The sequence below is a fragment of the Chrysemys picta genome, chromosome 4 (assembly GCF_011386835.1).
Source record: "Chrysemys picta bellii isolate R12L10 chromosome 4, ASM1138683v2, whole genome shotgun sequence".
Taxonomy (NCBI): domain Eukaryota; kingdom Metazoa; phylum Chordata; order Testudines; family Emydidae; genus Chrysemys; species Chrysemys picta.
The window spans coordinates 122302119-122317823 of NC_088794.1; the positions used below are offsets into that span (position 1 = coordinate 122302119).

The 15705-nt window shown below is 40.8% G+C and overlaps 1 protein-coding gene across 9 annotated transcripts in view; it reads right to left on the reverse strand.

Annotated features, from left to right (window-relative positions):
- Positions 1-2436: 2436 nt before the first annotated feature.
- PTPN21 (protein tyrosine phosphatase non-receptor type 21) overlaps positions 2437-15705 on the reverse strand; it is a 65894-nt gene continuing 52625 nt past the window's right edge. For all 9 annotated transcript variants that reach the window (XM_005285370.5, XM_005285368.5, XM_065593488.1 and 6 more), the window contains 7 exons: positions 14180-15648; positions 11124-11261; positions 7813-8034; positions 4884-5012; positions 4270-4504; positions 3671-3831; positions 2437-2745 (listed from right to left, as the gene is read on the reverse strand). In XM_005285370.5, the coding sequence (XP_005285427.1) occupies positions 2617-2745; positions 3671-3831; positions 4270-4504; positions 4884-5012; positions 7813-8034; positions 11124-11261; positions 14180-15648 (2483 nt within the window). In that variant the 3' untranslated portion in view covers positions 2437-2616. The remainder of the gene's footprint in view (positions 2746-3670; positions 3832-4269; positions 4505-4883; positions 5013-7812; positions 8035-11123; positions 11262-14179; positions 15649-15705) is intronic.

Consider the following 15705-nt stretch of genomic DNA (forward strand, 5'->3'; position numbering starts at 1 on the left):
ATCTGTGCCAAGCAAAGTATTGTGCAAGATCATAGTCCAACGTATATCAGAGGCAGTCAATAGCGTTCTAAGAAAAGAGCAAGCTGGTTTTCGGAAAGGGCGTGGATGCACAGACCAGATCTTCACTTTATGAAACATAACAGAACAATGCTTAGAAATGCAACGGCAACTCTACATAAAATTCGTTTTTACTAAGGGCAATATAAATTGGAAAGGGCACCAAAAAACACTACATGGCTCTCGCAATCTACCCCAAAGTAATACACCTCTACCCCAATATAACGTTGTCCTCGGGAGCCAAAAAAATCTTACCGCGTTATAGGTGAAACCGCGTTATATTGAACTTGCTTTGATCTGTCGGAGTGCGCAGCCCCGCTCCCCCCGGAGCACTGCTTTACCGTGTTATTTCCGAATTCGTGTTATATCGGGTCACGTTATATCGGGGTAGAGATGTATAATTTTGGGGGGAGTGATATTTTAACACAGTCATTTGGACCTTGTCTATCATTTTGGGAGCAGATCATGACAGAGGAAACTGAAGCAACCCTTTATTATCCTTTAATTAAAAATTGCACATACTTTTTTCTTGTGAAGGGAGCTTTTAGTCTCTTACACTAGGGCTTAAAGCTTCCTCACAGCTAATCAGAAGTAAATTGCACCATCCTGACAGTCATAAAAATGACTAACAAATAAATGCTAATCCCATTCCATTCCGTGGAGCAGGGATCTCTGGGGGAGGTACAATATATTTGTCTGTTTGTTCACTGACTGGTCCTCCAAAGATTTAGGGAGTCAATTGACCACTAGACATCTACAAACAACAGAGAGAGCTCTTGAATTGAGCTGTTTGTCTCTAAATCTCAAAGCCTTTACAATGGTGGGGAAACATTATTACCCCTGTTTTACAAATAGAGGCACAGAGAGGTGAAGTGATCTGACTTAGGTCACACAGTGAATTAGTGGCAGAAGAGGGAACAGACCCTCAGGTCTCTTGACTTCCAGTTTCATGCCACATCCAGTGACCATGCTGCCTTCTTTTGAGCAAATACCCACATCTCCATCATCATCAGTTATCATTTCTGAGTGTTGCTATCATTCTCAGATGGCCTCCTGTATATCAAACACCCTTAACTCAGCAATACCATACAAGGCTAACGAAAACCTTTCAGCTGATTAACAAAATAAGCTCAGGAATTCTACTGTAAATTAAGATGTTTTTAAGCTTTTCTTGCTAGAGAGAGTAAAAATTAATACTGAAGTCTTTGCACTAACCATGTGCAACCAAAAATCACAGCCGTCACATTTGCACCATCATTTGCACATACTCAGTCCCCATTCACCACTATGCAACTTCCTACTTTTAAGTTCTATTATCTCTCACTTCATCATTTCCAAAGGCTCTTCCTAAATTAACAGTTAGGTTAGTAATGGTACTTTAATCTATTCAATGATATATGGTTACAGTTTATATGCTTAGCTATATAAATAAGAGCAAAAAAAAAAAGTGCTTAAAACATCATTTGCATCCACTTCGATTTCAACCAGTAAAATCAAACTGTCCTCTAAATATATGAATAATACTGAATATATACCTCCTCTTGTCCATTTTGTTACCTAGAACCCTGTAGGTAACTGACCTTCTCTTGTTCATTTACTTTTACCTAAAACCATTGACAATAACCTCTTCCCCTTGCTGATTATTACCTACAACTCTGTAGGTAACTGTGCCTCTCTCTTACCATTTATGTCACCTAGAAATATGTAGGCAACAATGCCTTCTACTTGCCTATTTTATTACCTAGCACTCGGCAGGTAACAAGACTTTTCTCTTGCTGATTCTACTACCTGGAACTCTACAGGTACCAACAGTTTCCTCTTGTACTTTTCACTTTTGTACAAATCCTGAAAAGTTAATTTGAGTGTCTTCGTTTCTGCTCTTCTCTGAAAACTTGTGCTGTTTAAAAATGTATATCTCTTTGAAGACTAAAAAAATTAAATTTGCTGAATAGAAAAATAACTGTCCTGATGTTTTTAGGTTTCTAGCAGCTGCTGGTTCTGCTAAATGAACCAGAAGAAACCAAGTCTATTTTAAAAAATATATTAGCATTGTTTTAAATACAAAATGGAAAGTAGAGTGAGACTACTTAAGACCTTGGCATTCCAATGGGGCAGTCATGCCCCTCGCTATGCAACTCTACAGATATTTTTTCCATACTTAGAGCTAATGCTCTGTTTTTAAAAAATCAATTTAGACTTAAAAAACCATAGGTTATTTCCAAAATTGCCTAGTGTACTTTTGGTAAAGTTGACAGTTAATTTACCCAGAGTAACACAATATCAAGAAAGTGGGCAGGTACTTCACAAGAGCACAGTTGTGTTATGTTAGAACCTTCCTAACATAGCTGAACACAGAAAGAAGTTAGCCCAGTCAATATCTTGCTTTGCAAAGGTTGATACCTTGGACTTGCATTTAATATCCCCATACCATGCCAAAAAGGTAACTCTGCATGAGTTATCTATTGAGGAAAACACCCGAAAGGCAAGTATGTCTGGACAACTGCAATTCTCCTTTTATAAACTCTTGAGATGATTCAGTCCCACAGGAAGTGGTGGGCGTCATATAAGCCTAGAACTTTTAAGGAACTGAATAAGAACTCCATAGACGAAAGTGTATTGACAGAGAGTCTGCACCATCATCATCCTCTGCTGCCTCAGCATGTCCAGCACTCTTGGGATGTCCAGCATCTGGAAAAAGAAAGAAGTTAACTGTTATAACGACTGGCGATTAATAAGTCTGTGGTTTGTTCTTTCAAGGCAGGAGAGATGCATGATCTAAGCACAGGGCACAGAGTCAGTAACTCCTAAGCTCATATCTCAACTCTGACAATTAACCCACTGTGGCCTGGGCCAAGTCACTTAAATTGTCGGCCTCATTTTCCTTATCTGTAGAAAGGGCTTAATACTAATTTGCGTACCTCATAATGAGGCTTAATAATTTAATGCTTGGCAAGTGCTTTGAAGATGAAAAGCACTGCCATGTGTAAATACTAAGTATCATCAGCAGAGTATCTTAGTTTCAGTATCTATCACCTTTCAGAGCACATTCAAAAATGAAAAAAGCAACAAGTGCAATAGTCTACAGCTGGTCACCTTCGGTGATGGCCAGACAGGGCTAATGTCTCCTCTAAATATTTTATGAAACTGTCACACTGTCTTCTACACAACACTAATATTATAAATACAGATACACCCAGCAACCAGGCAAATCTGATGAAGTGCAGGGACTAGACTGAAAAATGCATCTGTAAAAATGGATCATAAAGCCAAACTAGCAAGATGCTGGGTACACTCAGCTCCTACTGAAGTCCACAGGATGTGAGGATGCCCTGCACCACACAGGCATTGATCAGCACCTTGCAGGACAAGGTTCCTGAATGAAAAATACATGTTAATGCACACCTGATGCACTAGCAAACGCTTTTACAATATTACTAAAGGGGGTGAGGAGCTTGTAAGGGTTCTCCCAAACTCAGCAGTAAAGATTTTCCATAGGCCACACCATAAGTGCTCAATAGATCAGGCAGCACAATATTTATGATCTGGGTGACCTGAGCAATCTCCACATACATATACCAAAGCTTTTATTTTAAAACATAGGCAAGAAAATAACCTCATTGTGTTCCAAACAGGCAATCATGATCTCTGACAATATGACCACTCCCGTTCTTCCTACACCTGCGCTGCAGTGCACCAGTACAGGAGGGTTAGAGCTTTTAGGATCTGCTGTGCTGTTTGTATGGCGCCGCACTGACTGTATCTCCTCCAAGTACGCTGTCAGTTTCAATGGGAAAGAAAAAGACACGTAAATACACATATTACATCACTACCATTGTAACTAACATCAGAGAACAAACCGCAACATTCCTGTCACATTCGTGACAACGAACATTGATTTACTGAAACATTTTTAACAGCCCATCAAAGCAACAGGAAGGATTTATTTATTTACTTGGGAGTTTCCCTGGGTGGGGAAATAGCCTAACTCTCTTTTGCTGGAGAGCAATTAAAGTGACAGCTTGCAGTGTAATTATGTTTCAATTTATATGGTTTTTAATGATTACGTACATGAGCTTAGAGGCAGACAGACAGACATTTCTACAAAAAAAGGCAATCCAACATCCATCACTGGTGTGAAGAAACCTTTAACATCAGTATGCTCTACAACCATAGTAGGTGGTGTGGCTAATGGAGGGGATTAACACAACTTACACAGAAATCCCTTGGGATCCTCTGGGCACCCATGCTCTGGCCAGTCAGTGTACTGCAGATGCCAAACTGTTCTCTCCTGCCCTGTGAGAAGGTGTTTGATCTTCAAGCCTGTAGTTGCATAGCAGCCAGAGTCTGTCCGGAATCGTGTAGTAATCTTAAATCTCCCATAGGTGACAGTGTTGTGCCTTGAGCCAAGTCGGGGCCAGTACCTGAAACTCTTTTCTCGCCCACCCTCCTTGGAAGCAAAGCATTACAAACGTAAGGCATGAACACACACATACACAATTGAACTTGCTGTAACAATCCCAACGTTTCTACCCCACAATATACCGCTAAAGGGCTTCTCCACAAACTTTGACTCAGACTTAGTAAACGAGGAAACCATTTCTAAGGCTGAGTCTACACTAGAATGGTTGGCCAGTATAGCTATCTCAGCAAATCTCTCGAGTGGAGACCAGTTTATACTGACAAAACTTCTAACAGTTCCCTGAATGAAAAACTATATTGGCAAAAGGATTTTTTTATCAATATAAAAATATCACACAGGATTACGATCCTAACTAACATTACTATATCGAGAAACGTTTCAAAGCACACCTGGCCTAAGGACCCACCTCTTCTGCTGTCACCATTGCTATAATGGCAATCCCTTGTTCCCACACCATCTGCCAGAAATCCTGACATGTATTCTGCAAAGGGCCCTGTGTAGCAATATAGTCCCACTCAATGCCACTGACAGAGACCTGTAAAAAATGCAAAAGGAGAATGTTAAATTACTGGTTACCAAGAAAGTTGTTTGCAAAGTGAGTGACTTTAAAGTTTGGAGTTGGAAGTAACATTTGGGAATCAAATGAGGCCATTTGTAAAACATATAAATCTGACTCCACCTAGTATTTGCACCCTGTCGTGTTGAAGTCATCATTTATATAGTCCTTTAAAAAGGTTAAATGAACATTTAGAAGAGAAAAACAACTAGAGATACAGTATTTTAAAACCAACCATACTGGACAACTGAGGCTACATCAACATTCTTTCATATCGGGTGAATTCTGTGCAGTCAGACAAATTAGGCTTTAAAGACATTTTCTAGCCATTTCAATGCCATTATTACAGTGTTAAAAGGAGTCTACACTAGTCAATATGTTTTTCCTCCCAATTTTGATTCAGGAAATTCAAAATGCTGACTTATAGCTTGTTATCGAGTATGAAAACTGTTCAATACTATGCCAGGCAGCAAAAGGCCATAAAAAAACCAAAACAAACAAAAAAAACCAACAACATATAACCTTGTTTAGAGGTGCCTATAGATAAGAAGGGAGGGATAGCTCAGTGGTTTGAGCATTGACCTGCTAAACCCAGGGTTGGGAGTTCAATCCTTGAGGGGGCCACTTAGGGATCTGAGGAAAAAATCAGTACTTGGTCCTGTTAGTGAAGGCAGGGGCTAGACTCGATGACCTTTCAAGGTCCCTTCTAGTTCTAGGACAGAGGATATCTCCATTAATTTATTTATTTTAAGGAGATCTTAACTCTCTTTAGAAGCATCAAATCATTTAAGACTATAACCCACCTCCCTGTGGAAACACCCACTGGAAAAGGGCAAAGGGCCTTGGAAATTCTATGAAGTTCACCTTGCAAGAGGTTCCTTATAATCTTTAAGGAAAGAGGCTGGGGCCAGGGGAAAGGGGTTATACTGTGAAGAGCAGTTTCCCACCTGGCTCCATCTACTCCCTGTGACCAGCCAGGAAAGTTCCAGCATGAAGCTAGCATTCCCACCTTCTGTGCTCCCAGGCCAGATCCACAGAAGGAGAGGGAACAATAGGGCCCTTAAATTTCAGTTCTTTAGGTTGGGTGTATGTCTGTCTCTGCTGCAAATGGAGTCAGACTGGGCAATTACAATACCTGACACATATATACCAGCTTTGATCTCAAAGGACCCCAGTGTGCTTTAAGGATTATTGTCCATCCCCATTATTTTACATCCCCAAATCATTGATTTACCTTCTATTAATGTATGAAAAAGAGAAAGCAACTGAATGAACAGTATATGGCAGATGCCTCAGATATGTGATCATGGAGTCTCTCTTAAGGCCTAAGGGCTTGTCTACACCGAGACTTAATGCGTGGCTAGGCAGGGTTTGAATGTACAGTCCTCTAGTCTGCCACTCACTATGTGGCTGTGTGGACCCTGTTACTGTGCTCTAAAGGTTCCATGGTGTGCTGTGATGTTCTGCTGTTTCAAACAGCGGTACGTCAAAGCGCACTACAGAACTTTTAGTGCGCAGTAACAGAGTCTACACAGTTGCTTAGTGTGTGGCAGGCTACAGTGCTGTAGTTTTACACCCCAGCTTGCTGCACACTACATCTTCATGTAGATAAGACCTAAGGAAAATCTCTCTTCCTCAAAATAGTGAATATTAGGCCAGCATGAAAAGGGAAAGAGGGACTGACTGGGCATTTACCCACACTCATTTATCACATTTCAGAGTAGCAGCCGTGTTAGTCTGTATCCGCAAAGAGAACAGGAGTACTTCTGGCACTTTAGAGACTAACAAAGCTACAGCCCACTTCTTCGGATGCATATAGAGTGGAACATATATTGAGGAGATATATATACACACGTACAGAGAGCATGAACAGGTGGGAGTTGTCTTACCAACTCCGAGAGGCCAATTAAGTTAGAGAAAAAAAACTTTTGAAGTGATAATCAAGCTAGCCCAGTACAGCCAGTTTGATAAGAAGTGTGAGAATACTTACAAGGGGAGATAGATTCAATGTTTGTAAGAAGAAGAACAGGAGTACTTGTGGCACCTTAGAGACTAACAAATTTGTTAGTCTCTAAGGTGCCACAAGTACTCCTGTTCTTCTTTTGCGGATACAGACTAACACAGCTGCTACTCTGAATGTTTGTAATGGCTCAGCCATTCCCAGTCCTTATTCAATCCTGAGTTGATTGTATCTAGTTTGCATATCAATTCCAGCTCAGCAGTCTCTCGTTGGAGTCTGTTTTTGAAGTTTTTCTGTTGTAAGATAGCCACCCGCAGGTCTGTCATTGAATGGCCAGACAGGTTAAAGTGTTCTCCCACTGGTTTTTGAGTATTATGATTCCTGATGTCAGATTTGTGGCTGTAGCTCACGAAAGCTTATGCTCTAATAAATTTGTTAGTCTCTAAGGTGCCACAAGTACTCGTACTCATTTATCAGTCATCAGTTTTTCAACTTCAGTCCTAACACTTCCCTTAGTGCAACAGTTGCAATCCCCTGCACAGTTAAGAGAAAGAAAAGTATCTCCCAGCAGTGTCATGCTGCTCTGAAGCTAGCACCACCAACTCAGGTCTTCATCACCAAGACCCTCCTCATAGCCCCTGGTGCCCTGACATTTCAAAGTGCAGAGGTCAGTGTGCTCAGTCAGCCAATCCAGCAAGTCAACTACCCTGGCAACACTGTTAGGCTATTCAGAATTATTTTAACCGAATAATAAAGAGGCTTTTGATACTAGCTGCAAGAATCATTCTGCAAAACGTTCTTCATCAGTATTAATCTTACCTTAATATGGGATGCATTGATATAGCCTGTGTTGTTTTCTTTGGTTGGGACCAGCTCCACTCTGGCATCATCATAGGGAAGGACATCCTGGAACCTGTTTCTCTCTGCATTTTCAGGGAGCCGAGCTATTGAGCACTCTCCATCTATGAGCCTTTTCTTTTGAATCTGCTCATACTCGGTAAACACCATTCCCTGTTCCAGCCGTTGTTCTAGAATTTTACACTAAAAGATAGAATAAGATGATCATATAATGCCACAGTCCCACTCAATTTTACTCTTAACATTGCAATGAAAAGAATTTAATTAAAAAAAAAAAAAGCACAAATTTCTCTCACTTAATTTTTAAAAGCTCTTTCCAGCTATCACTATTTTTACAATCACAATAATTCAGGAGTGGCCAAATATTGGGGTCTTTACTCAGATTAAACTAATTTACGTTAATGGGAGTTTTGTCTAAGTGAAGATGGATGAAGAATGTAAGGATATGGCACTAGGAGATGGAAATAGTAAATAACATTCAAAAATTATTCCTTGATTTCTATATAGATAATCCAATCAGACATGGGAACATTTTGCCAAACAAGGTAGTTAGGACAGAGTCTCTACAGGTATTTGAGGCAAGGATAGATAAGTTTGGACGGGGATGTGTACAGTCCTTCCTGCTTGATGTAGCAGGTTGCAGTAGCTAATTTGAGAGGTATCTTCCAACTCTATTATCTGGTCAGCTTTGTTTTGAATCTGGAGAGCCACCTGAACAAAAAAAGTGTTTTGTTAAATGAATAAATTCAGCATACTCTGCAAATACTCCCTCAGTTTTATCAGCCTGCAGATGATAAATGTTGAAGATGGCAGCAAATCCTTCCTACAAACTCCTGCTGCAGATGAGGTATAAGCACAAATTCCTCCTACCATAATAATTCTGTTTTATTTTTAATTATTTTCTGTATTGTTTTTCATTTATGTTTCATTAATTGTTTTATTTTTATTTAACAAGACCTGCTGAAAAACAATTTTTTTTTCAAAACCAAAATACTTTCTAATCAGAAGACACTTTTGGAATTTCAGCAACTGTTTACTTAAAAAAAAAAAAAGGGAAGATTTAAGCTAGAGAAGTGTGTGTGTGTGTGTGTGTGTGTGTGTGTGTGTGTGTGTGTGTGTGTGTGTGTGTGTGTGTGTGTGTGTGTGTGTGTGTGTCTTGCACCAGACTCTCACAGTAATATCAGAACAGCCACACAGTATGAGACAAATCAACCATCTAGTCTGGTATCCTCATCTGCCGTTACCAGATGGTACAGAGAAAGGTGTAAAATCTCCATAACAATTCATACATCAGCACACTTACAGGGAAGTTTCTGACTTTCTTCTTGGTCAAGTTCCTACTATGAAATGGACTACAAGGGCACAGTAGCATGAATCTGAGCTTCAGAAGTATATGTTGAACGAACTTCTTGGTCCTCTACAAATATTTGCAGTCCTCAGACTGGATTTTCTTCTTTTACATACGTCCGAATTGTTTTGTCTGTGCCCTATTTAAATGGTAAACTTCTTGTTTGTACAGCATCACGCACAACGGTGCTCAGTGTTATAACAGCGGCAACAATATCTGCTTTTAAAAGCTTTCACTATTTACTTCAAGAATGACTCGATTCTTTCCTCTAACAGATTCCTGTGGGTGGTACTAGGCAATTGCGCCTCTGCCCTATTGGTTCTACTGCTCAGAGGTCTGCAAGGTTCTATTTTGTCACCCTCCTATTCAACATGCACTGCAGACAGGGCTGCTGGGAAAGACACTGCGGGGATGTGGATGCAGAGGACACACATCTCTGACTCCTTTTCATCTATCCTATCAGTGCAGATTCCCCGTTTTCCCCAAGTGCTTGGAAAAAACTGGGGTGTGGATAAAGTGTGCTCACTGAAGCTCAAGCCATTAATGGCTGTGTCGGTTTGCTAACTTCATTGACAATGTGGTGTTATTTTAGGTCCCCAGCATCTCCTAGACTCCTATGGTGCACCTATGGCTAAAAATGCCATTTTCTAGCTACATTTGTCCAGAAAATTACAACACCTCTCTCCAGTGTGTGGACCTTACTCAGTTATCCAAACCTTTGAGATCCCCAGAATGAATTACTGCTATGTGCTTGACACTGGATTACCCTTTGGAAGCCATTTGGAAGTTTGTAGTTGGTGCAGAATGTGGTTTCTCATTGAGGGTTCAGTCCTGCAAGGTGCTCAGTGACCTTCTCAGTGAATTGAGTTAAAGTGGAGATGAAGTTGAGCGTGCTATGTTATGCACAGAATCAGGTACTTAACTGTTGGCTGAAGGATGCACTTTACACTACTTCTCCAAGGACTGCACTGGCTATGCTCCTGGGTATAATTCAGGGTGATAATATTGCTCTATAGAGTCCTATATAGTTTGGGTTCTGCCTATTTTCATCCCATATCCTCTCATGACACTTAGATTAGCCAGAGCGCTCTTGCTTATGCTGCGCATCCCAGCTTTAAACTGCCTTGATCCCAGCTTTCTCAGCTGGATGACCCTCAGCTTTGGAGCCTGCTTCCCTCACAGGTTTGAGACAGTATATATGTGTTGATCTTCAGGGCATTGTTTAAGATTCATCTTTTTTTTCAGGGTTTTTCCTGAGGAGAAATATCAATGTGACCTGCAAAGACCTGAACCCTGGAGCGAATTCTAACTAGAATAATAAATAATAAAAATTTAACAAGTAAGCACCAACAGTACAAGTCACACAGAAAGTCACAGCCCCTACCATGAAGAGCATACACTCTAGACAGGGATACAACTCAGTGGGAAACAGAGGGAAAGTTTCTAATTTAAAAAATTCTGGATACTATTTTAACTACTGCCCATGTGCCCAGAAGCTGGATAACAGGTGAATCTTAGGTATATCTCCATCTATTATATATATATATCTCATAGAACTGGAAGGGATCCCAAAAGCTCATAGAGTCCAGCCCCCTGCCTTCACTAGCAGGACCAAGTACTGATATTTCCCCATCCCTAAGTGGCTCCCTCAAGGATTGAACTCACAACCCTGGGTTTAGCAGGCTAATGCTCAAACCACTGAGCCATCCCTCCCTCCTTTCATCCTTAGTCTCATTAGGCACTTTTCCCAACAACTAACCAATAATTAGAAGTCTCTTTCACCAATTTGCTGCCACCTTCTATGTCTGAATTATTTTGAGGGTGAGATGTTCTAGTAATTAGCACAAAACACAATGACGATACAGTTCATTTGTAAGATTGCCTGGCTAAGAGAAACCAAACACTCTAGAAAACTTTAACATACCCGTTCATCATTTGTTGCTCTGGTAGGCTCTTCTTTACCCTCATCTGGCAAAGGCATGCGAGACAAGGTTAGTCCATTTAGGGCAGCTAGCTTCAGAGGCCCTATTTTTTTTGCATCAGTTCTATTCTTTTTCATACCCTGCAGAAAAAATTTAAAAATTGTAATATCCACAAAACAGATTAGAACGTGGTCTTCATAGGGGTTCAGCTTAATAAGAGGGACTCCTCTGACACCTTTTTTGCAAACAGAAGACAATGCACAGCCGTATCTCTTTGCTAACCACTGTCTAAGAGATTGCAGTGGTAAAGCCACATTCTTTCCTAGGACAGGACACCAGTCGGACTTCATTCCAGATACAAGTTTCTGAAACGCCACAAGAATGACAAATATTGTTCTCTCCACGGCTAGGTCACAGTGCAAGGGCAATTCTGGGCAGTTTACAGTCCTCAATAGAATTAAAATCTTTAATAGTACGAATAAGACAGAAAAAAATACCACAAAGGGATATCACACACATCTAAATGATTATGTGCATCACACTATATAGTTTATAGGCCCAGTTTTCAGAAGTGGCCTCAGAGAGCACAATTTTATGGGTGCATTTTATAGCACTTAGATGCATATGCATTAGACTGCAGATGGGGTGGGGGGAGGGTTCTTAAATGTCAAACCAGTAAAAAAAATGGGCCTACAACAAATTTCAGATGCAAAAATGTGGTCGAGACTTAGAGGCAGAGTTAAGGGCCTTTGGAAAATCAGGGCCTGAATCTTTAATTTTGCAGTAATCACTTACTGTTAGAGGAAAATATTAGTACAAATTCAGGGGAATTTTTGTGTTAAGAACCATTCCACCATGATCTTTTAAACACTTATATACTAGAGAAAGCAAATGTCTCAATCCTACAGTTTATAAGTTTGGCTGCTAACAAAAATAATAGACCTAAAGAATTTATCACAGTGAAAAAACCTGAAACACAACATGGACACATGTGGTGTGAGAGTAAAAAAAAAAAAAAAAAAAAAAAATCAATATATCCAAGAGCTAACAGGAAGTAACAGAAACGAAAACACTGCTAAATGTCAAAGCTAAGAGAATGGGACTATGTGCAAGAATGAATGAATGGAAACCCAATAACAAAGGACCACAGTGGGAGCAAAAGACGTCATGGAAAGAATGCCTCTATCAGTCTTATCAGGATATAAATCTCAGCATTAAGTACTGAAAGAAATTAGGTTTTATCTATATCGTTTGCAGGGTTGTTGTAGCCATGTTGGTCTCAGGATGAGAGAGAGATGAAGTGGGTAAGGTACTATCTTTTACTGGACCAACTTCTGTTGGTGAAAGACAAGCTTTCGAGCTCCACCGAAGTTGGTCCAATAAAAGATATTACCTCACCCACCTTGTTCTAGCTATATTTTAAAATAACTAAACAATGTTACTTGCTGAATAAGACAGTATTCTATTGAACATTTCCAATGAGTAAAGAACATCTCGGTTTAAAACTAAAGTGAGTCTCTCTCTCTCTCTCTCTCTCTCTCTCTCTGAAAGCAAACTAATTACAAACACAGTCGAAGGAAAAAGCAGGGTAGATTCACAAATGTCTCAAAAACATATAGAGCAAGACCCAAACCTCAAAGATATTTAAAGGTCACATTGCAATAATTAGGAGTTAGGTGCCTAAAAACCTTTGAGGATCTGGACCCATGACACAAGGTGAGAGTTCAAGCTACCTCTGAATATAAACCTATCAACAGAAGAACCTCATTAGTTTTACTTGATGTTAGTGTAACAGAGGGGGAAGAGACACAGAAATTATATACAATTATAAAGTTCTTAAAAGGTAATTGACTAAGGTTGTGCAATTCTACTAGGTCTCTTTCTGCATCCAGCTCCATGCTAGAAAGCTGGATTCGGAGGGACAATGATGAGGGCTATATAAGTGCCTAGATAAATAGACTAAGCCTACAGTATTTAGTTTCTGCAAAGTCAGCTGTAGCAGCTGCTAAAGCAGTAAAACTAGTATGCCAGTCAGTTTCTGATTGCTGCTCTTCCCTGTATAAAAAGCTACTTGGCAGCTGCTGGTAGTGACCCTGGGGAAGATGTTAATGTAGTACAATCAATTAAAAATAAAAAGCAAACTAAAAGTAGGGAAACAGGAAAAAAAAAGCTAGTGGCTAAAAGGAAGAAAAATTATTATTATTTTGTTTTTATTATAGTAGCACCCACAATGAGCGAGACACTGTACAAACACATGGAGTTATAGTTCCTGCCCTAAGAACTTGCAAACTAAACAGACTAAAAACAAAGAAGATCATGAATTACATTCTGTGATTCTGCACACATCTTGTAGGAGGTTTTGTGGGCAGGAGTGTCAGTTTGTGTTTGTGGGAGGGAGGGGAATGGCAAGGAGGGACTAAGTTTTTAGGGATGAAAGAATGGTTAAAAGGTAAGAGAGGAAGGGAGGGAGTGCCTGGAAAAGGGAAAAACCAAGGAGTGAATACAAAGCAGGGAGGTGCTTAGTGACATCACATTAGGAGGAGAGGGAGTGGGAAGTGTGTCAGAAGACAAGTGAACATTCAGTTAAGTCCAATGCTCAAATTATGGGAATGGGTCTAATGTCGGTCACAAAACTGCTAGAGAAGTGGATGTAGCTGCTACTGCTTCAGTTGCCTGGTGAATGGGGTGGGGGGAGGAGGCGGCTCTAGGAACCATGGCCTATTAAAAGCCACCCTGTTTGACTCATGCATGGGTTATATGAGGCTGAGGAGGTCTCAGAACCAGTCCCCCCTAGCTACAGATTGAATAGGGGGTGGGGTAGGAAGACTGGCTGAACAGACTGGGGGTTGGGGGGAGACAAAATAGGGGAGAGAAGGGACAGACAAATAAGGAGAGAAAGCAGGAAACAGAGCGAGAGAGAGGGCAATGGAGAGGAAGGTTACTGCATTTAATTGCTATGCTTCAAAGATATTGAAAAAACTTTTTTAAAAACACCAATGATTGGTATCAGATATATTATCAGGAGCCACGAGAAGAGAGAGAAATAATATCCACTTACTCCTAAAGGGGGAAGACCTTCCACTATATTCTTCTTCCCTGACAGAAGATCAGAGACGGGTCTCTTCTTTAGAGAATCCTTTCTCACTCTGTACCTTCCCGAAGTCGTAAGGTCAGATTCTGACATAGACGGAGTCAGCAATCCTTCACCTCTTCTCTGCACCTGGGTTTCAGCCATTAAGTGTACTGGGCTCACATCTTTTATCCTCTTTTCCGTCTCCGAAATATGTAACTTAGGCTCAAGGATATGCAAAGGGCCAGGAGGTGAAGCAACAGAACTGTAGGGGTAACTTAGTAAGGATTCCTGAGGATAGCCACCCATAATAGCAGAAAGCTGGGTTTGATCATCAGTGAGAGGAGTCAGAGTTGTACTAGCTTTGTTTTCTTCTTCAAATTCTTCCTCTTCCTCGCTGCTGTGAATCAGCATAGTGGCATCTGAAAGAGACTTCTTATGATCACAGTTCAAACTTTCTTCTTGCTCCTTATTTTCTTCTTGCTTTGTTCTCTCTATGAAAATGCTGGGCTGTGACCCTGCCAACATGACCCTTGGAAGAGCCACATCTGCAGCAGAAGCTGACATGGTCCGCTCTTTAATTCTTATGCCTTCAAAGTTGTGGGTAAGTCCAGCTATTTCAATACTGTTCCTTTTCTGTAGCTGAGCATGCCGTGCTGATGTTAAGGGCTCACTCACTTCCTGAAGGGAATGTGCAACAGGCAGGCTGTCTTCCTGAAACGTCTGAACTGAATGGTGGACTCGCCGCGTGATGAGATCTGGATTGCTGCTGCTAATGTAAAGATGTCGGGACAGGTCTGGGGTACTGTTTGCAGGTCTTGGGTATGGGTAAGGGGGAGGAGGTCGATAGACCTGGGTCTTCATGATGTTTGGTGCTGGATACTCCTGAGCCTGAAGCTGCACATTTGTCAGCTCAGGGACACTAACTGCTCCAACAACTGGACGCCGTTCAGCAGGGTATGGGTAGGGAGACTGGCTATGAAAACTGTAACTCAGGTTAAAAGGATAGTGATTAGATTGGGGGGAGGTGAAGTGAGCATGTTCTCGGATTTCAGGTTGGCTATAGACCAGAGCATCAGGCCTACTGTAAGCATATGAATTGCTGATGTTAAGATTTCTCATAGAATGACTCTGCCTATCTGTGTGTATCATTCCTCTGTTAAGCTGTCTCATTACAGTTTCATAATCTGGTGTAGGCCGATAAGAAGGTGGTATTAGCGCACTATGTCGATGCGACGGAACATAATCAGGTCTCAGGACATCACTTCCAGTAATGCTTGGGTTAGAGGACATGGGAGATGGCTGCAAGTAGTGCTGTGGGTTATTCAAAGAGTTAGTGCTGTGTGCGCTATAGACACTCCCATTGCGAATTCTGCCATTGTAGTCATGTGGAGCTCTATCCAAGCTAGTCTGAGAGTGGTAGTAGTATCCATTCTGCTTGTTCACAAAAAGGTTATCTGAAAAAAAATGGAAGTGTTTAACAACCATTATGTCCAAACATTAAAAAAAGAGTG